The sequence below is a fragment of the Strongylocentrotus purpuratus genome, unplaced genomic scaffold, assembly GCF_000002235.5.
Source record: "Strongylocentrotus purpuratus isolate Spur 01 unplaced genomic scaffold, Spur_5.0 spur5_scaffold_1, whole genome shotgun sequence".
Taxonomy (NCBI): Eukaryota; Metazoa; Echinodermata; class Echinoidea; order Camarodonta; family Strongylocentrotidae; genus Strongylocentrotus; species Strongylocentrotus purpuratus.
This window is the reverse complement of record NW_022145594.1, coordinates 19,361,663-19,383,789: the sequence shown is the minus strand read 5'-3', so window position 1 is coordinate 19,383,789 and position 22,127 is coordinate 19,361,663. Positions and strand designations below refer to the sequence as shown.

Below are 22,127 nucleotides of genomic sequence, written 5' to 3'. Positions count from 1 at the left end.
AGTACACTTATTAAAAAGGAAAAGGGGAACGAGTCACAGAAAATATCAGAAGTGAAATTTATCGACACCTGAAAAGACGTAGGCCTGGCACAGGCGCGCCGGAAGCAGTTTGGGATTGGGGGGGGGGGGCAGAAGAAAAATCTGCATCACCACCACTCTTACACGTTACATGCAGGCCCCGCGGAACGTTTTTCAAAGTGGAGTATTAACGATCGGGTAGAGCGTAAATTGGTGTCGGGTCTAGGGCCTGAGCCTCAGCAGGGGGTCAAGGGGCTGAGCTCCCGGAAGGTCAGGGTGTTTAGGCATTAAATTACGGTCAGATAAGCATATTTAGATACCTTATTTATGACACTGGCAGGTCACTAATTGGCGGAGAGTCATTAAGGGAGCAGTGCCCCGGAAGCTCAGGGGTTTTAGGTATTTAATTAAGGTTTGATGAGCATCAAAGGGCCCTCCTAAAGGCCATTGATGTGGTCAAGGGAGCTCAGAGGTTTTAATATTTAACTACAGTCAGATTAGCATCCAGGGGGCGCCTTAGGGCCCTCGGTGGGGTCCAGGGGCAGAGCCCCCGGAAGCTCGGGGGTTTTAGGTATTTACTTACGGTCAGATGAGCATATTTTGATACTTCATTTGTGACATTGGCAGGCCACTTATTTTTTCTTTTTCCTTCTTTCCTTTTTTTTTCTCTGTAACATAATTTTTCAAAAAGTAAGGAGGGTTCGAGCCCCCGGGCCAGCCATTTTGCAGACTATGACATAAAGGCTTCTAAATAAGCATATTTTTCGCCCGACTATAAATTTGGGAATTCTAATTTTCCAATAAACGCATCAAAAGATATGTATGACTTACACAAAAATAGGAAAAAAAACCCAGAAAATCATGTAATTTCAGCAACATTTGTAAATCACTGGTATAGCAAAATAAATACCCCGACCCCCCCCCCCCCTCATCAGTACGCCAGCGTAAAGGGGCTCATGTCTTCTCACCCCTATAACAAACAGACACGCTTTCCCATTCTCACACAATATGTCCACGATATGCGCGTATCGTTATTATAAAAACCTCCATTGATAAATATAGGGGCATTCGCAATGTTTAGGAATTTTAATTCCTGTTTAGGCCTACTTTCCTTTTGTTTGAATGGAATTGTATATATATATGTTATTTAATTCAGGTTTTTTGTATGGTTATGTTCTTTTTGGGTTAGAAATACAAACCATCTTAACTCCTTTACTACTTTTTTTTTTGGGGGGGGGGGGGGTGCCAAAATGCGTTTTGCCCCCCCCCCCCCATTTTTTTGGTTTGGCGCCAGGGGGGAGGGGTACCATCTAAAAAAAATAAATAATGTGTTTTTACACGTTTTTTTCCCAGGGGGGGGGGGGGGTTCCGTGCCCCCTGGACTCCCCCCCCCCCCCCTGAATGCGTTATATTTTTCTGCTGCACAGATTGGGGTTAGGTGCGTGTTGAGCTTATGGGAAAGTTAAGGGTTAGGGTTAGGATTAGGGTTAAATCAAGACCTCTTTTTAAAAAAAAGCGCCAATCTGTGCCGCAGAAAAAAAATAACGCCCCCTGGATCCGCCACTAGTTTGGCAGTGCCGCCTCTATGGCATACTGGCCAAAAATGAGAAGAAAAAAACGGAAATCTTGTCATTTCAGCAACATTTGTAAATAGTCCAACTGGTATCGAATTAGAAATAAACCACGGAATTTTATTTTGGGTATCTGCCCCCCCCCCCCCCCCCCCATCAGTAAGCTAGTGCATTATGATAAAACAAACATAACGAATGTAAATGTTGATTTAAATCATGTAATGATTAACTTTTTTGTCCGCGCGTTTTGGTAACTTATTTATCTAGAGGGCGTCAAAGCTTGGCGGGAAATTTGCTAACCCGTGCAGACAGGGAAATCCCCAACTTCCATCAAACCGTGAATCTGGATCGGGCATGGGTAGCGGTTCTGCTCCACATAATACCCGACACAGATACCAACAACTAAACCAGATTACTTGCTTAGAAGTTACTTGACACCCTACTATGAGAAGGAAGAATACACGAACTGGAACTGCATGCATGGAAGCGTGACTGCTGAGAACACAGCTGAGCATATTCTTCCAGAATCTCGGGTAAGGCCAGGCAAATTAAGGTACAGCCAGCGCCAATGCACTGGGCACTAGGCACTATATAGCTGGTAGTGGTAGTCACTCCAGCAAAGCATAGAGAGTCAATGCTAATGCGTATTGACCTCTTGCACTGCATACTTGCTGTGAGGCAGGTATTATTAGACCTAGATCTATACACAAATATACACACCATACAATATTGCATAGACTGTCAATAGGACCGATTGGGCTGATCGGCAAATTTGACACTAGACTTAGTCTACAATTTGAATTTTTAAATTATTCTTTTTAACATCAGTAAGTTGAGGCAAATGTATATTACTGCTATTTAGGTGTCATCAATTGTCACTAAAGTACAGATTTTGAGTGAAATCAGATGAGTTTTGTACAGTGGTGTTTGAAATGTTGTGAATCAAAAACACAGCTTTTACTACCACAGCCAGGATATAGTGATGCTCCTATGTGTGGTGGTAAGATAAAGTAAGTAAATGTCTGACGCCGTGATTTTTAGACGTGAAGCCAGGTCAGCTAAAATGTGTCGGCTGTTTTTATGCTAAATCAGCTAAAAAAATTATTTTGAATGTTCCAAAGGTACGTGATCCTGCAGAAAATTTGGATAAAATTCTGTGAGATCACATCTTAATCATTATCATTTCAAAATTACCCTCCCCAACTGCTTCACAGAGCCCTAGCCCTATAGATGCACATTACTTACACATAGACTAGATAGATCTTGACCCAAAGGCTCATGCCGAAAGGGTGCGTTGGGAGTGTCGCGTCGTGTTGACTTGAACGCGACCATTTGTCCAAAGCCCCCCCTGGTTTGGCCGAAAGGGTGCGTTGGGAGTGTCGCGTCGTGTTGAACGCGACCATTCGTCCAAAGCCCCCCCCCCCCCCCGTTTGGCCGAAAGGGTGCGTTGGGAGTGTCGCGTTGCGTAGAACGCGACCATTCGTCCAAAGCCCCCCCCCCCCCGGTTTGGCCAAAAGGGTGCGTTAACTTATCTTCCACATCAGTCGTTTATAATAGAATTTAAGAAATTTAACTTGTTTAAATTCAAATAATCAAAAAAGAAACAGATTAAAAATTTAATCAAACTTGTTTTTACATAGTCTTGCAGATCAGGCGTTTATAAGAATTAAATCAATAAATAACAAGAAACACAATCAAATAATTTACTATGATATAAAATGTCTAATAAAGGTGTTAACCTAGTCTTGCATATCAGTCGCTTATTTATTAAAATAACGAAAAATAAAATCCATTTCTTTCTATGTATGGAATTCAGAAAGCCCCCCCCCCCCCCAGATCAGGCATTTATAAGAATTAAATCAATATATAACAAGAAACACAATCAAATAATTTACTATGATAATATATAAAATGTCTAATAAAGGTGTTTACCTAGTCTTGCATATCAGTCGTTTACTTATTAAAATAATGAAAAATAATATCCATTTCTTGCTATGTATGGAATTCAGAAAGCCCCCCCCCCCCCCCCAGATCAGGCGTTTATAAGAATTAAATAAGAATAATTCCTTAATTGATGTAATTTTTATAAACGCCTGCTCTGCAAGACTACGTAAAAACTAGTTTTATTTAATTTTTAATCTGTTTCTATCTTGATTATTTGAATTTAAACAACTTAAATTAGTATTCCGTAAATTCTATTATAAACGACTGATGTGGAAGACTAGTCAACGCACCCTTTCGGCCAAACCTAGGGGGGGGGGGGGGGCTTTGGACGAAAAGTCGTGTTCGACGCGACGCAACACTCCCAACGCACCCTTTCGGCCAAACCTGGGAGGGGGGGGCTTTGGAAGAATGGTCGCGTTCAAGTCTAGTCAACGCGACGCGACGCTATCCACCCTTTCGGCATAAGCCGAACCCTAAGGCCTGAATTCACAAAGGAGGTTTGTCCTCAAACCTAGGTTTATATGTGCGTCATATTACACGTTTTGAAGCACATAAACCTAGGTTTGTCGACAAGCCTCCTTTGGGAATTCAGGCCTTTGTGTGTGCTCTCTGAGCTGCGTGTGCGCTCAAGCATTTGTGCCATTTCATTTGTACACGTCTATGGGAATTTGTAGCTGAAAGATTTTATTTTAGGGTTAAGCCCCTTTCACACCGGGCCATACGTACAGTTGTGTAGTGTTGCTTACCGACAACCCAGAGCGTACGCTGGCGTAGTATATACGCACGTGACGTGACGTAATAGCAGGCCTGCATGCATGCTACGTGCATGCGATATACGTCAACCCTGCGAGGAGCTAGCTGAGGCCTGCGAGGCGGTCCGCCAGTACTTAGTCTAACAATTACTACCTTTTCTTTCCTTTTTTTTCCTGTCTGGCCCTGATTAGTGACGAAAGTGGTTGCCATGCGTGACAGCATTTTCAGACCCTGGATGCATGACTGTCACGCACAATTTGTGACACTTGGTAGCTCTGCAAAGGGGTACGCGAGATGGACGCAAACAATTGTTGTTTTTTTTAAAAAAACTTTAAATTTGTTTTTTTTGGCCTACTTTCAGCGGAGACACTAATCCCAAAACGTACGCATTTTCTACGAAACAACTACGCAATAGTAAGCTACCCTACACCAGTCCGACGAAGCAGTATAAGCAGAGCTACCAAGTGTCGCGCATTGTGCGTGAAAGCCACGCATCGAGGGTCTGAAAACGCTGTCACGCATGGACATAAATTTTGTAACGCATCAGGGCCATACTGGGAAGAAAAAAAGAAAAAAGAAGTAATTGCTAGACTACGTACTGGCCGACTGCCTCGAGGCCTTCGCTAGCTCCTCGCAGGGTTCGTGTATGTATATCACATGCACGTAGCATGCATGCAGGCCGGCTTTCTCGCCTCGTCACACACGCCCCCGATTTAGAAACGTACGCTATACGCTATACCCTCTCCCGCCGAGTCATTAAAATGTCACGCATAGCTGATCTTTCAACTTGGAATCTCTGTGTACGTATAAATTAATTAAGACGTCCTACTCCTAGATCCTTTTTGCACACGCAGTAAGCAACCATGCGCAACTGTAAGCAAACCTACGTACCTGGTATGCCAACCGCATGCGCCGTAGGTACGCAGTGCCTATGCACCGGGTACGTAACCATACGCAATCGTACGGCAGCCTAAACATAACCTAAGCAGGTACTACGCCGAAGCAACATTTTTTCATGAATACGCAGCCTAATTTCGGCATACTCGGTACACCTCACTACGCAACTCTACGCTGATCCGGTGTGAAAGGGGCTTTACTCGAAATGAATGCATGGACTGACATGAAATTGGTAGACATTTTACAGAAGAAATGGCAAAAACCATATCATTTGAACATTTTCTAAAATACTATGTAGTGGAAGTTTAATTTCTGTTATAAAAAGTATCATCCAGACACCAGGAGGGCATTACTAGTGTGAAACCGTCATAAATTTAAATTTGTGGACATCTCGTTGAAAAGTGTGTTATAGAATTAACACGCATTTCTATGGGATTTCCACAAACTTAGACTTATGACGGTTTCTAATAATGCAAAGGATTCACCCTTTCAAATTTAAGAGATATGTAAAATGATGTTGAAATTATTTGTCTAGAGTTTAGATCTACTATGAATGTATTTGTTTGATTGCAGGAGAAAGGACATAGAATCTGTAATGGCCCATACGTCTTCTGAAGATTCTGATCATGAGGTTCCTGGGTAAGTATAGTATTTTTATTCTTCAACGTATTAATATTAATAATAACAATATTCCCTTCTTGTACATCCCAATTATGCTAAAATGCGCTTCCAAAAGACTATAGATAGTATTACCTCTGCTTTAGCTGTTTGCAGCTGTATATAGTGCTCAGTGCGTGTAAGGAGTAAATCCTACCAGGTACCTGCTTATAAAACTTAGTCGAGTGTGGCAAATGTAGACTTAATTATGTCATGCCAAAGGACATGGTGATGTGGCAGGGATTCAAACCCAGTACCTTGTGCTACACAGTCTGGAGACTGTAAGTGCGTACATTATGAATACCGGTAGTGGTCCTTATGAATAACGGTCCTTATGCCGTTATGAATGGTGACCCCCTTTTCGTTTTATGAATAGCAGTCATTCACGTTAGGAAGTTACAAGTTATGAATAGCGGTCCTTACGACTAGCGAGGTTACCCTCAACAAACTATTCCACCAGCAAAATAAACATGATTATTTCTGGTAAACCTTTATGATATTTCAAAACTCATCTCAAAGCATATACAAGAGTATGAGACAGGATTTTGACTCTCCTTGAAAAAGTGCTTTCAAAACCGTTTAGCATCATTCTGTCTTTTCTTCTTTTTTTATTTATCTGTAAGTGACATGCAAATGATCTCCCTATGCAACAATGTACATGTATTTCTCGTGGGCTGGTTCTTCCAAATGTTTTGGGATTGATTACATATTTTCAAGTGTAAAAACTTATCTGTACATGTACATAATGATATACATGTATACACAATGTTATAGTTAAACAGGTCATCATGTACCTTAATATCCAGACCCAATATAGTGAGAGGATGTTGATGATGATTCAGATGATAATAATAATTAATATGTATAATAACAATGATAACCATAATAATAACAATAATAATAATGATAATAATGATGATAATTATAATAATAAATCACAATTTTTACAAGCATACATATTTATGATGCGAATGAAAGGTTAAACGAAGTGTACTTTTCTATTAATATTTTAGGAACATGGATGAAGGAGATGAGAACACCATCAAGATCCTGGTGGCCACAGACTGTCACGTAGGATACATGGAGAAAGATTTCATCCGTCACAGCGACTCCATCGACACGTTTGAGGAGATCCTGCAGCTGGCACAAAAAAACAAGGTACTATAAAAGTAAAAGTGTATCATCTAAAATATTTGTGTGTACAGCTAGAAGGTACAAAATCAACCTGGAAAAGGTTCATCCGGCTTTTTACAGGCTTAAAAGTCGGGTGGCATCCAATTATAAGTTGATTCATGTCAATGTGGCTGTATACAGCATATGTTGTTATTCAAACATCTAAGTATATTTCAAAGATCGTAAAATATTTAAAAAAAAAAAAAAAATCAGACCTGCTAAGCTCCACCCTAAAAAAATGCTCCAGATCTCATTCATCTTGTGACATCATATGTCAATCATTAGTGAGTAACAAGAGACAGTGGTATGTAGCTTCACCAAACTACATACATGTAGTTCTTTACGTTGTTAAGGTTATACTAGTCAACAGGTGATCAACTAATGTTGCAGATACACTCGTAACTCTTGCTGGTTCCATTTTATTTATTTGTAACAAGGCATATAAAAGTAAGTCGCAGTTGGTGTCACCAACTAAAACTGTCACAATTTAATCTGTCACTAAATTTATGACAGTTTTCATATAAATTAAAATTAGATGGCTAGATTCTATAACCTGTTTTATAATATTGGTTAGCCTACCATTTGACCTGGCCCTTTGCCTGTTTTAGGTTGACATGGTGCTGATTGGAGGCAACCTCTTTCATGAGAACACACCCTCCAAGAGGTCCTTACATGGGGTCATGACCCTACTCAGGAAGTACTGCATGGGCGACAGACCAGTACAGATCGAGTTCCTCAGCGATCAGAGCGTCAACTTTGCAGCTAGTCCGTAAGTTTAGTGAGGTAGCTTATTGAAATGAAGTGGCGCGAAAAGACGAATATGGAGCTGGGAAATGTATCTTGAGGAGCTAAAATTTTAGCTAATATTTTAAAAACAGAACCAATTTGGTATCATTCTTGGTACAAAACAGATAAGAGCTGCTTGCAAGGGAGATAACAGAGCTGCCAATTTGAATTTGATGATGTTTCCATGAATATACTTATCAGTCATGTTTTTTAGTCTTTCTTTTTTGCCAAGCTGTTGACCAGATATAAAAAAAAATATAATTTTCCGAAAATTATTCTCATTATATATATTAAAGGTGAAGCATTTCTGGGTGCTATAAATTTGCCTTTTTTTGCCTTTTTTTTTCTTCCTTCTTCTTCATGACTAGATTCCCAAATGTGAACTGTGAAGATCCAAACCTGAATATTGACATGCCTATCTTCTCTATACATGGCAATCATGATGAACCTGCTGGGGTGAGTTTACACTACATGTACCTCACAAATTACTGACCATGAATAAAACTGTACTAAAGGGAAATCCATCCTGAATCACAAAGTGCCTAAAAGAAAGCAGAACAAATAGAGAAGCAGACTAGTGAAAGTGTGAATGAAACGGGACAGATGATTGGAAAGTTATGAATTCTTAAAAGTTGTAATCGGTACACATATTGGAATTTCTATTTGATCGAAACAGTTATGCTGGACAATTCTCCTATTTGCTCCAACACATTAAATTACTATAATATGAATTTTGTTAATCGTATTTCTGTAGAGGATCTTGTGTTTTTATGCCTCCGCCACCGAAGGTGGTGCCGGAGGCATCATGTTTTCGGGTTGTCCGTCCCGTTTGACCGTTATCACAATATCTCAAGAACCATTTAAGATTTAAACTTAAGACTCGGGAATAGTATTTATCACCATAGGAAGACGATCTGATTAGATTTTGGAGTACGTAGGTCAAAGGTCACAGAGGTCAACTTATGAAATTCCTTGTATTGAGTTTGTTAGCGCGATATCTCAAGAACCATTTGAGATTTAAACTTCAAACTTGAGGATAGTATGTATCACCATAGGAAGACGATCTGATTAGATTTTGGAGCACGTATGTCAAAGGTCAAGGGTCACAGAGGTCAACTTATGAAATTCCATACATTGAGATTGTTATCATGATATCTCAAGAACCACTGGAGATTTAAACTTCAAACTTAGTGATAGTGTGTATCACTATAGGAAGACAATCTGATTAGATTTTGGAGCACGTAGGTCACAGGTCAAGGGTCACAGAGGTCAACTTATGAAATTCCATACATTGAGATCGTTATCGCGATATCTCAAGAACCACTGGAGAATTTTCACTTCAAACTTAATGATAGTATGTATCACCATAGGAAGACGATCTGTTTAGATTTTGGAGCACGTAGGTCAAGGGTCACAGAGGTCAACTTGTGAAGTTCCATGTCTTCAGCCTGTATCGCGATATCTCAAGAACCATTTGAGATTTTAAACTTCAAACTTAAGGATAGTATATATATCACCATAGGAAAACGATCAGATTAGATTTTGGAGTACATGTATGTCAAAGGTCATAGAGGTCAACTTGAAAAATTCAGACTACATGTATAGGACTTGTCATGATATGTCAAGAACCACTTGAAATATGTTCCGTTACTTAACCCGTACTTAACTGGGCTATTTTGAGCACCTCCCTGACTGGGGGGGGGGGGGGGGGGGGGGGGAGGGGCCGATTGCCTCGAAATTTGGCACGCGTCTTGAGAAATTGCGCAAAGGAAGAGACCTCACTATTATTACATAAATAAAGCTTTTACAGAGTTGATTTTGTGGCAAAAAGTTTCTAAAAAGCCTATCGGGCATTATCACATAAAAAAATTGTCCATGTCTATTTCAATTCTTATGTATTTCATTGTTTTATGAACTTCTTTTGTATTCTATTGTTATTAATTCTTAATCTTATGTATTGTATTGTTTTAGGACTTCTGATACTTGAGGTTGTTACGTATCAATATTTTGCTTGAATAAATGATAACTAAACTCTAAAGAGTAAAATTATGCTGATTTATAGACCAAACTAGAAACTTCACTTTGCCATTCATTTTGTACACAAAATGACAAATTTCTCAATTTTCGGCTTGACCTTAGGTCACAATAGGTCAAGTAACTCTCTAGCTGAATGTCTGATTTTCAAAAACTTGGTGTCAAAAGATCCGTAAGACTTGAAAGAAAAAACTCATGAAGCAGCATCGCCGAAAACATGGCGGTTCATGTGCAACAAAATTTGTTTGGGGGGGGGGGGCCTCCGAGGCTCCCTCCTCCCTCCCCCCCCCCCCCCCCCAGTTAAGTAAGGGTTAAAAACTTTTTAAAAATATGATAGTGTGTATCACCTTAGGAAGATGATCTGATTTAATTTTGAAGTGTCTAGGTCAGAGGTCAACTGACAAAATTTTAGGTACATATAGCTTTTTTAATGCAAAACCTCAAGAACTGTTTGATATATTTCCTTCAAACGTGATGATAGTGTGTATACCCATAGGAATACAATCCGATTTAATTTTGTAGTAACTTGCTCAGGGGTCATAGGTCACAGAAGTCGACTCATAGAATGAATTTCCAGGTGTTGGCTTTTTTAAAGTTAAAATCTCTCTAACCACCTACATATAGACATATAAACATAATAGGTAGATGATCTGATTACATTATGGACTAATTACATGTAGCTTGTGATCGTATTATCATTAGAACAGATTGATGGATTCCTGCCAAACTTAGATCATTTATGTATCTTGCAGAGCCAATGAATGGTTCATAAGATCAAAGGTCATGGGCTCATTATGTATGCAAAAATAGCTTGTGGACGCATTCTCATTAGAACTGACAGATGGATTACTATTTAACTCAGGAAATCTTGCAGAGCCAATGAACTGAGTAGATTTTAGGGTCATGAGGTCAAAGATCAAAGGGTCATATATGTATATGAGAAATTGCTTGTAATCACGATATTCTGAGAACATGTTAATGGATTACAATTGAACTTGAATTTGAAAAATTTCTTCCGTTTCGGTTTGTAAAATTGCTCTATGACGGAGGCATCATTTTCGACTGCGCGCAGTCGAATTCCATCTAGTTTGATAGCCTATGATGATACCCTATATTTAGTATAAAACAAACAGAGTTTTCTGAAAGAGGGGCAGGTTCATATTGTATGTAAAGAGTTCCCACCCAGATGGATGTTTTACGCCTAATCTACTACCATTCTATTGAATGGAAACTATTTTTTTTTACCTCTTTGGGACTGATTTATTGTAAATGGCCAAATCATAGCCTTTTGCTTATAGTTGGAAGAAGTGTTGTTGAATTTATGACATTTAATTAAATGAAGAAAGAAAAAGAAGTCATTATCTTCCTTCCCCTATGCACTCTTGAAGCTGGGTACTCTGTCTGCTCTAGACATGCTGAGCGCCTGTGGCTTGGTGAACTACTTTGGTAAAAGTACCTCGCTGGAATCGGTCGAGATCTCCCCCATCCTTATTCAGAAAGGAATAACCAAGCTAGCTATGTTTGGACTAGGTAAGTCTCCCCCCCCCCCCCCCCCCCCAGCCCTACCAGACCTGATTGTCAGTTCAATACTTATCCCAGAAATATGCACATTTCATGCAATGCAATTTTGGATTAATGATGTATTTTGGCTTATAGTTGGTTTGCTTACAAAGTTAAACACTTAGTTGTGATCTGAATAGGAGATAAGACATATTACTTAATCTGAATTATCTGACATACTGCCTTAACCTGCATTATAAATGTTCACTACCGGTATTATTATTATAATTATTATTACTGATTTAAATATATGGTTCCTGGTTGCCAGCTTTAGGCTTCAGGCAAATTGTTCATGTTGGCCATTTTTTTCGCAGCAAAAAGCTTTGTGATTTCCCAATTATATTGCTCTAATTCAGTCATTTTGCGCACTTTTTGTATGTGATTCCCTTCATGTCTGTAAAAAAGCCAGAGGTAGGGATGTTCTTCAGTGGAGTTTTGAGTATGCACTGTGAAGGGTAGAACAATTTATTTGGATCCACTGACTTGAGTAATGATACTGTACATGTAAGTAGATCTACCTTGCTTGGATACTTTATTACACCACCATCATGACCATGATCATCACTGTCTTCATGACCATCATCATCGTTCTCGTTCTCGTCATCATCATCATTATTTATAGCATTATGATGTTTTCCATGGTTACAGGTTCCATACGAGATGAACGTCTTCATCGGATGTTCCTATCAGGAAAGATCTCCATGCTGAGACCAAAGCAGAATGCTGATTCCTGGTTTAATATCTTTGTCATCCATCAAAACAGGTATGTTGTAAATTCAACCTTCTCCTATTATCAAGATTGCATTTTGTTATTACACAATTCACTCCTAGATCCTAATCAAACAATTAGTAAAACGCAATCATTCATTTATTAAGACTTTCAAAGTTTTTTAATTTCATTAAACAGTGTGCACAAATTATCAGTACTATGCAGAATTGTGTTTGTAAAGAACGTAATGCGCCCCCTGGCACGTGAGCTTGTAGGGGCAAATGCATGTGTAGCACTGCACGTTTGAAATGATTACAATGCATTATTTGTATACTGATAATCGAGCAATACTACAAGAAAGAGAATAATGCTCTACACGTGGTCATACCTGTATGTTGAATAAAGATGACTGTTATAGCTAAATTATTGAAAAGTGTTGAATTAATAAAGGGATGAATTAATAAAGGGATGAATGAATAAGCAAATAAAAGAATGAACCGTTGAATGAAATACATAGCTAGCAATGAGAGACTTTAAGAATGATTTATCAATAACATTGCTTTCAGTGGAAAGAAGGAAGAGGAATAGAGACAGGGAGAGAGAGAGGGAGGGAGGGAGTGAGAGAGAGGGAGGGAGAGAGGGAGGGAGGGATTGAGAGAGAGGGAGGGATGGAGAGAGAGAGGAAGAGAGAGGGGGAGGGAGAGAGAAAGTCAAAGAGAGAGAGGGGGAGGGAAAGTAATAAACTTAATCACAAGAGGGAAGAGCAATCCTTAAGTTTATCTTTTTATATATACATCTATTACTAATTGTCTATCGTTCTATCAATCTAACCATCTGAATCTAATATGAGATTTGGAACAAATGTAAGCATGAGCTGATTACAAAATTATTGTACTAGAATTTGTGTGTGTTTACATGTACATTTTTTTCTAAATAGCACTCTTGTTTTTTTTAATGCTGATGGAAAGCAAATTGTCACTATTTTGTTGACAATGAAAGAACTTGTCAAGTTTTCAAAGTTTAGCTAATATATGAGTTCCTTGCAATAATGTCCATTTGCAAGACCGTTGACTTCAATCTACATTTGCCATACTCGACCCAGGTGAAGTGAATGGGTACCTGGCATGAATTAATTCCTTCCAATGCTAGAGCGCCATAATGGCATGATATAGACAGTAATAATTGTGGAGCGCCATGAGCGCTATACAAGATCCCATTTTATTTAGTAATATTGTTATCATTGTAATCATTATTGTTATTATTATCATTTTAATTATTATTAATATTATTAAATATTAATAATATTGTTATTATTATTATTATTACTATTATCATTATTATTATTACATTAGCTATTATTATTTAATCTATTTCCCTATCTATCTTTCAGAGCCAAGCGTAGTAGGAACAACTACATCCCAGCACAGTTCCTGGACAACTTCATTGACCTGGTCATTTGGGGTCGCGAGCATGAATGCCTGATTGATCCTGTATGGAATGCTACACAGAACTTCTTCATCAGCCAGCCTGGTAGTAGTATAGCCACCTCATTAACGCCTGGAGAAGCAGTGCCAAAGTAAGTCTTTTTGCCTTTCTTCCACACGGACACCAAACTCATTTTTCTTTCTATTTTGTTTGTTTGTTTGCATTTTTCAACATAATAAAAAGTAATATACAAACTAGGTTCATATAAAGTATTAACAAAGGTCAAAATACATATATATGTTATCATATCATAGTATAAATCAGTTAAATAATCATACCTTTAATACATCATATAGTTGAAAAATCATTTTAATAGTATACCTCATTTTTTAATAACTTTCTTTCCTGTTGTTTGTTTGTTTTGATGGAAATCGTATCATTTCCAAAATGTTAACATTTTAATGTGAATTGAATTTGAAAATTGACCAAGTGATACCCTTCTCAGTCTCCTACTCTCTCTCTCTCTCTCTCTGTCTTACTCATTCTCTCTCAATTTTTGTATTTCTCGATTCTTCCCCCTTTCTCTTTCTCACCCCCTCCCCCCTCTCTCATCCCCTCTCTCCCCTTCTGTCATCCCACCTCTCTGACAATCCTCCTCTCTCTCCCCTCCTGCTGCCTTTTTGTTTATCATCTTTTTATATATATCGTCGGTGGGGTGACAAAACCTCTTATCTCAAAAATCATGAATTTTCAGGAGAGCGAAAAAACTTTCCTGTCTCAACAAATTTAGTGCTGTGACACCGTCCTTTCTTTTTAAAACTGGAATATTTATACAATTGTTAATGTCATTGTGAAAATACAGTAAAATAATTGTTTTTATATTTGAAAGTGAGTTACGAGGTTTTTGCTTTTATCTACATTGAGATACGAGTTTTTAGTTTTTATTCAAATTGAGATACAAGTTCTTACTTTCAACTCTGAATGAGTTAGAAGGATTTGGTTGAATAAGTTACGAGGATTTGAATACACTAACTTCGGTACTGTTAGGCCGTGTGTGAGTTACGAGGAAAAGGAATTACGTATCTTATGTTACAAGGTTTTGTCAGTGCAGCTTCAAAGGGGGTTAAAGTTACGAGGTTTAGTTTAAGGGTTTTTGTGTGGAATTTGTGAAAAACCGAGACAGAAGGCGTTCCATGGATTTATCAGGTGGTGTCGTGGGCCATTAGGTACAAAATTATGCAAAAAAATCAAAATCTCAAAAAAATTGAGATACGAGGTTTTGTCACACCACCGACGATATGTATCTGTTGATTTCTCTTCCATTTTTCTCCAACTCTCTACCCCTCACGCAATCCCTAGGCATGTAGGCCTGCTGCAGGTGTGTGGGAAGGCCATGAAGTGCACCAAACTCAAGCTGGAGACTGTCCGACCGTTCTACATAGAAGACATAGCCCTCCAGGACACCACCCTTGATCGTGATGATGTCAACGCATTTTGCACTGAAAAGGTAGCACATCATCCTTTCCAACTGATTAATGAAATGTATTTGGGGAAAGCTGACCCATGTGCCTCTTTTGAAATTCAAAATGGAGATTTATAATGATCGCTTCTTAATAATTTCAAATAGATGGTGTTTTGCAGTCTTAATTTCCAATGCTTTGCACTAAATAGGGGTATACTGCAAAAATCTCTATTTCTTCAAAACAAGTGGTCGATCTTGAAATCCTGAAGCCGTCATGTATTATACCTTCTGCATATAGAGTTGGGTTAGGGTGATAACAAGATTATTATGTCATTTATTCCCCTACCTAACCAAATATATAAATCATGACAAATTAATAGAAATTAGAACAAAAATCAGGCAGTTGATAACTTCCAATCAGTGGAGGTCTATTTGCTTAAAGTGTATCATTTACCAAGACCTTTTGATCATGATGCGATAAGTGTACTGTATTCAAAATATGAGCTTTAAGTATTACTCCTGCAAAAGGATATCGCAAGTTAAATGCATTCTCAGTGAACAGTAAAATGTCTTGTTGAGTAGACTAGTTAATGCACAATATTTAAAGTACAATGTATTTCATGAATATTCAAATTACAATGTATATTCATGAATATTCAAAGTACATTGTATATTTATGAATATTCAAAGTACAATGTACATTCATGAATATTCAAAGTACAATGTACATTCATGAATATTCAAAGTACAATGTATATTCACGACAACAGAGTGAAAGGATAATCTGCCCTGAGCTTTAAATGAGGTGTGATGCATTGTGCACAGGAATTAGTCTATTCCCATAAATAATAATAATCATCAAAAAGTTATTACGGTAGACCTTATGAATGGTAGATGAAATGCCATTAGACAAACTGGGAATGAGATCGACTGGCAATTAGACCAAATGGGTAGAAAACTGATTCTTAGACCATATGGATATTAGACAGGCTGGGTATAGACCAAACGGCTACGGTATAAACCGGAACCACCACACCACCGTTTGGATGTTTTTATTTTTTGCAAATCTTTCATGTCTTAATAGGTGGAAGCCCTGATCCAGAGAGCAGAAGATGAACACACTGGTAACAGAAAACAGCCAACGCTTCCACTGATTCGGCTTCAGGTATGTCCTCTGTCAATGTACTTTGTATAAAATCACTGAAGAGGTTCATCCGATTGGTGTTTTCACTTGAAAAATAGTGCTTTCTTCACAATCAGTAGAAGAATTACCTTTTTCCATTTGTGAGATGCATCTTCTATAGGCATATTCACACTACAGAAAAAACAAGAAAAACCCCTGGTTTTTGTAACTACTTTTTACACTACATATGTATAACATTTTGGTTGTTTGCTTTCCATCAAAAAATTCATGTGCTTTTTTGACGAATATTGCGCATGGGCAACTTGTCACTACTCTTCACGCCAGAGCACGGAAGCAACAAGAATCACATGAGCAAACAGGAATATAAACTGGTATTTTGCAAACAGCCATTTACACTGCAAAGACTGGTGGAATTTTAGCTGGATTCTCAAAAAAGCACACTTCAGAGGTTGTTTTTTTTATTCCGTTTTTGTTATTGCTGTGTTATTGGTAGTTGGGTGAGAAAAACTAATTGTTGCTTGCAGTGCCTTATATGAGAATATAATCCTCCCCCCCCCCCCCCGGTAACCTGACAAGTTTAGTTGTGTATTGCATTTCACACCATGACTCTTCACATCTATTTTGTAATGATTCTCATGCATTTTTTAACACCAAATTTACCAAAAGTGGGTCGTGAGCTTTTGTGATCTTATGTCGGGCTGAAAATGGAAAAATGTTTAGCTTCGGTTACATGATGAAGGGAAATTTGTGTTACCTTATAACTTGCCTACCGGTTTATAACTTGTAATTTCGTCTATGAGCTGTAATTACTATCTATTCTAACTACTATGTGTAGGTTGACTGCCGTGAGTGGTACAACAAATTAAACGGAAAACGGTTTGGTCAGAAGTTTGTAGGTCGTGTGGCTAACAAGGATGACCTTGTCTGGTGTAGTAAGAGAAGAATACAAGGACAAACAAAAGAAGGTGAGTTCATTTTCTTTTTGTTTATTAATGTTAAATACAAGCATCATGGTTTTGGTTGTTATATTCAACATTATTACCATCATCACCATCATCCTTACCATCATTATTATCATCAACACCTTACTATTGGGATTACCACTAACCATCATCTTCATCAGCATCGCGGTCATCATCTTCCTCATCATAATCGAGGAGGATGTAATACGGTGATGTAATGCGTTGCTTTTTTCAGACTTTCATATCAGATATTTTCATGAGAATTATATGGTGGATATTATATTGTGTACAATAATTGTGTGGATAAATATATACATCTGACGCCTGGACCAATTGGTGAGTTTTGCAGACTGATTCTCATTGTTTACAGACATGCCAACCGTTCTGTTTCTAATGGAACTGTTGCGTTTTTGAGTTTTTCGAAGCCATGACAAAACGGAACGTTCCGATTTGGGGGAATCTATGTATTTCTATTTGCAGCGTGTAATAATGAGCGCGCGTGTGCATATAGAGTGCGCATAGGGTGCCATGCATAATCCCTCAGTCATAGGCACCGCACAGCGTGCACGCCTCGCGCTAGCACTGTCGCTCACTATCACCACATGACTATACTCCGGCCGTATAGGCAAGATACGTATTTCACGTGCAGTGCACAGTGCAGTCACGGTACATGATTAGTGATAATAACCAAGTGATTAGTGATTATAACCAAGTAATGTATGCAACTACACATGTAGCGTACATTGCCAGTGGTCTTTTGTGTACATTTCACTGCACCTGTTCACTTGCTCATATGTTTGTTTTAATATGTACTTCTTATAATCTTTATCTCTATCTTTTTGTCCTCACACACAGTGCTTATACTCTCAATTTGCATTCCAGGGACAATCCACTCCTCCCTGTTTATTCTATGTTGGCTGTATGTACAGCCATATAGCATATGAACACGTTTTAGTCGACAGAATGTGCTACACCTGTCTGATAGCTATTAAAAAATCAAAACAAACAAAATCAAAACAAAAAAACATGTATTTATTGTCTGTCTATCCAGCAGTTGTGCTCTGGTTAATCTATCTGTAAGTTGAAAAGAGATCAAACACTGCTTTAACTCGATCAAACTTTTCCAACAATATGTTTTATGTATATTTTATTGTATCAATAGGAGCTCGTTATTCATGCATTTGAACATATTGAGCAATTTCCTTTGTGATATCGTTTGTTTAGTGGTTATATTGCACTCTCTTGTTTCACATAAGCTAGATGATTGTGTTTATGCTGCATGTGTACATACAAGATACTTATTGTTTCTATAGAGTGGTGAAGTGTGACATCATCAAAAATCTGTTTTTAGAATTTCTCAATTTTTTCTTCATTTCGGAAAGAGCATCAAAAATAATGTCCGATCGTCGAAAACTTATTGAATATATTAAATATTGGCTGAGATATGACCATCTGAATAAATATATGTCCTATGGGAATTCAGTGTTATAGTGCTCTGGTTCATAACATTAGGATCTTTTTTGATCTTTTTTCCAGCTAGTAATTAAAAAAGTAGTTACAAAAAAACTCCTAGGAATCCCTTGGTAATGCAAGCTCTTTTACGTTCAATAAATCAAGAAAAAAAAAATATTTAAAGTGTAAATTTAAGTTATTGGATAAAGATAAGATAAAATATACAGAATATAAGAACATACTTTGAGGAAAGCTAAAAAAAAAGTTTTCGTAAGCAGTTTGAATTGTATACAAATGACCTAAAAAATACTTGGAAGGTTATCAAACTTGTTTATACACGGGAAAGGCAAGACTTCCACAATTACAAAGATTAAAGTTAATAATGAAGTTATTGATAATACTGAACTAATACCGGAATATTTTAATGATTATTTGTCAAATATTGGTCTCAACCTTGCCCCCTAAATACCAGACTCAATAGCATTTCACTGACTTCCTTGGAGCCCCAAATTCACTTTCTTATATTTTAACCAATTCTTGAAAGTGAAATTATAAACATAATTAACGGATTGAAGAATAAGCGGAGTTCTGGACATGATGAAATAAGCAATTATCTCTTGAAAAAAATAATCCTTTAGTCTATATTTTAAATCTATCACTTACAGCTGGGTTGGTGCCTCAATTGATTAAATTGATTAATTTGGCAAAAGTTGTTCCAGTCCAGTCTTCAAGAAAGGAGATCGTTAGAGTAAGGAAACTACATACCTATTTCCTTGCTGACATCTTATCTAAAGTTCTTGAAAAAAATTGTACATAATAATATATGTTCCTACTGTAAAATTCTTATGTACTAGTAATATTTTCTATCAGGCACAATTTGGCTTCCGTGAAAACAAGCATAGTACAACACATGCCCTTTTGACTCTAATAAATAAGGTGGCTCGCTCTATTGACAATTTCGAACATACAGTGAGGGTTTTTTGGGATTCCGCTAAGACGTTTGAAGCAATAAATCACAAAATACTTCTTTACAAACTTTCGAACTACAGAATCAGAGGATTACCCTTAAAGTGGTTCAAGAACTACCTCTATAATAGAAAGCAATATGTTCTCATAGAAAATGCACATTCTTCTATAAAGACCATTGAATGTAGCGTGTCTCAAGGTTCTATGTTAAGTTCTGAAACTTATGTCTAAGAGAGATTATTTAAAAAAAGAAATATGAGAAGCTCAAACTACCTCATATTTTGTCTGAGTATCATCAAACGCGGAATAATGTTACTAAAGTTATTTTTTGAAAACGTAACTATTTTAATACTGTAACTGAGAAGTATGAAGGTGATAGTAAGAAATTATGGAAATAAGTAAATAAGCTTATAGGACGGAAACCTATCAATACAGGTATCTCTAATAATTTGAATGGTGATGATTTTAATGAACTTGTTGTAAATATAGGTACCGATTCTGATCTTGTTATCCTGATTAAATATGTTCAAATAAATAAAATAAATAATAAATAAATCATTTTCATCGTCATCACCATCGTCGGCATCATCATAACCATATCATCATAGTCATCATCAGCATCAGCATCATCATCATCATTGCCATCATCATCGTCACCAAGAATGATCTGTCAAAAGATAGGTTTGGATTTAGTGACCCTCTCTCGATCTCCAAGTGCTTTTATCATTAGTGTTTACGATGCAGTTAATGAAGAACATTATGTTTGTCCAGAGCCAAAACAACATGAGTTAAGGTCCTTCTAGCTCAAAACCGAAAATGTTATATAACGCCTGGCTGGAATGCTCCCCAGGGAGTGGAGATTGTGCACACATTGTGTGTGGGCAAGCACTGAATCCAATGACCAGGGTAATAGCATATTTGTAAAGCGCTTAAAGACATTTGTATTAAGCGCTATATAAAAATTAAATATTATTATTATATTATGATTGTTTATGATTTAGATATCTTACATGTCTGTGTTATCTATCTTACCTTCAGATACCGAACCTGTAGAAGACTTAGAGGAATTCTTCAAGCTAGAAGCTCTTGGAACGGAGAGGCATGAAGACTCTGTTTGCAAGTACTTCTCAGGGACAGAAGAGGTAACAGATATTCAGAAATGATTTTGATGCTGTTAGAGCTGTGCAATACACCACTTTAATCATTTTATTAAAACTGGTTTTTCAGTACTACAGCTATCTGTATTTATTTAATTGTTGTGATTCATCATATCTGTATCTAAGAAATCAGGGTCTTATTGACAGCTGATTTTCTGTTATGCCAAGCTAACATTGCAATGACTTGTATTAGTACTATATTCAGTTGACAAGGTAGCATTATATTGTGAAAAATACAGTGTCTTCAATGTCTTGATTTTATTTCTCATGGTAAAAAAAAAGATCCACCTGAACTGTTTAGGGATTATCTAAGGAATTAAGGAATTACAGGAGGAATAATATCAAGGCCTGTAAGCCAAACTGTACCTCCTTTTCTGGATAACAGTGTTCTAAAAATGAATTTTAACAATGTAAAACCTGTCTATGACATCAAATATGTATGATGCATGAGAAAATACATTATTTCAATCATTTAATGGCCTACCTACAAAAGTCACTACATTGTAGTTTATGTCCACACACACATAAACACTTGCGCACACCAGTACATATGTATGAATAGTTTCTTCTGAGGACTATGGAAAAATACCATCTTTTGAGGACACCCCCTTTGAGGGGATTTACATATTATGAAATATCTTGTTGTCTACGTTTTTGCTCACAATTTCTCTCGATAAATTAAGCTTATTTTAATGGAGAGAAAGAGAGAAAAAAATTGAATGAGGTCGCTTTTGACTTGTTTACTGACATTATATATCTAAGGATTTTATGAATACTGGTTTAATTGCCACCACCAACATATGAGGATTATTGAATAAGCGTATCAAAAATGGTTATTGATTACACCATAATTTTGCATATTATCACTTCTTCTTTTTTTAAATGCTTTGTTCATGTTTTTCGGTGTACACTGTCAAAGGTTTTAGAAGTATACCACTTGGTCGAAATACTCTTCATAAAGTACAGACTGTCATCTGTTTATGACCCCAAATTTTCCAACACTACTTTAATGAGTTTCTAAAAATGGGTTCTAAACATACTGAATATATCCTGCAGGACTGCACATACAATACGAGGGCAACACATGCAGTGCAATCTTCTCTAAACGCACATTGAATTCTGCACCACATAATATACAGGGACACCATGGGTACTTTCTTTTCCAAACATTTTTGGGGGGTCTCACTGAGCAAATCTTGTAAGGTCCTGTGAGATACATTTATCTTTTCAGAGTTACTTCTCAAAATAATGAAGTACATCGTCTTTTTGTATTTTCAAATATCTAGGGTGTCCAATATAAAAGGCTCACCGTGATTATGCTACATGATGTACTGTTTTATCTTTTTTTTCTTTCTCTCTTCTTCCTTTTCCTCATTTCTAATTCTTATCCTTTTTCTTTTCTTAACCCTTACTGTACTTTTCAGAGATTGCGCCGCACCCGCGTGGAATTTTGAATT

The 22,127-nt window shown here is 37.3% G+C and overlaps 1 protein-coding gene across 1 annotated transcript; it reads left to right on the top strand.

Annotated features, from left to right (window-relative positions):
• The first annotated feature begins 5,760 nt into the window (after positions 1-5,760).
• Positions 5,761-20,676, top strand: LOC115921269 (double-strand break repair protein MRE11-like). The gene is made up of 11 exons (XM_030978585.1): positions 5,761-5,822; positions 6,854-6,998; positions 7,622-7,782; positions 8,168-8,255; positions 11,222-11,363; positions 12,042-12,156; positions 13,493-13,678; positions 14,887-15,034; positions 16,074-16,154; positions 16,969-17,098; positions 20,552-20,676. The coding sequence occupies exons 1-11, from the start codon at positions 5,779-5,781 to the stop codon at positions 20,674-20,676; spliced, it is 1,365 nt and encodes a 454-aa protein (XP_030834445.1). The 5' UTR covers positions 5,761-5,778.
• The last annotated feature ends 1,451 nt before the right edge of the window (positions 20,677-22,127 follow it).

Bases quoted from the DNA above. Each gene is read 5' to 3' on its own strand.
- LOC115921269 (XM_030978585.1), top strand. From the start codon at position 5,779: ATGGCCCATACGTCTTCTGAAGATTCTGATCATGAGGTTCCTGG. The intron at 7,783-8,167 runs GTAAGTTTAGTG...CTTCATGACTAG, and splicing joins GTCAACTTTGCAGCTAGTCC to ATTCCCAAATGTGAACTGTG. The intron at 16,155-16,968 runs GTATGTCCTCTG...TACTATGTGTAG, and splicing joins TTCCACTGATTCGGCTTCAG to GTTGACTGCCGTGAGTGGTA.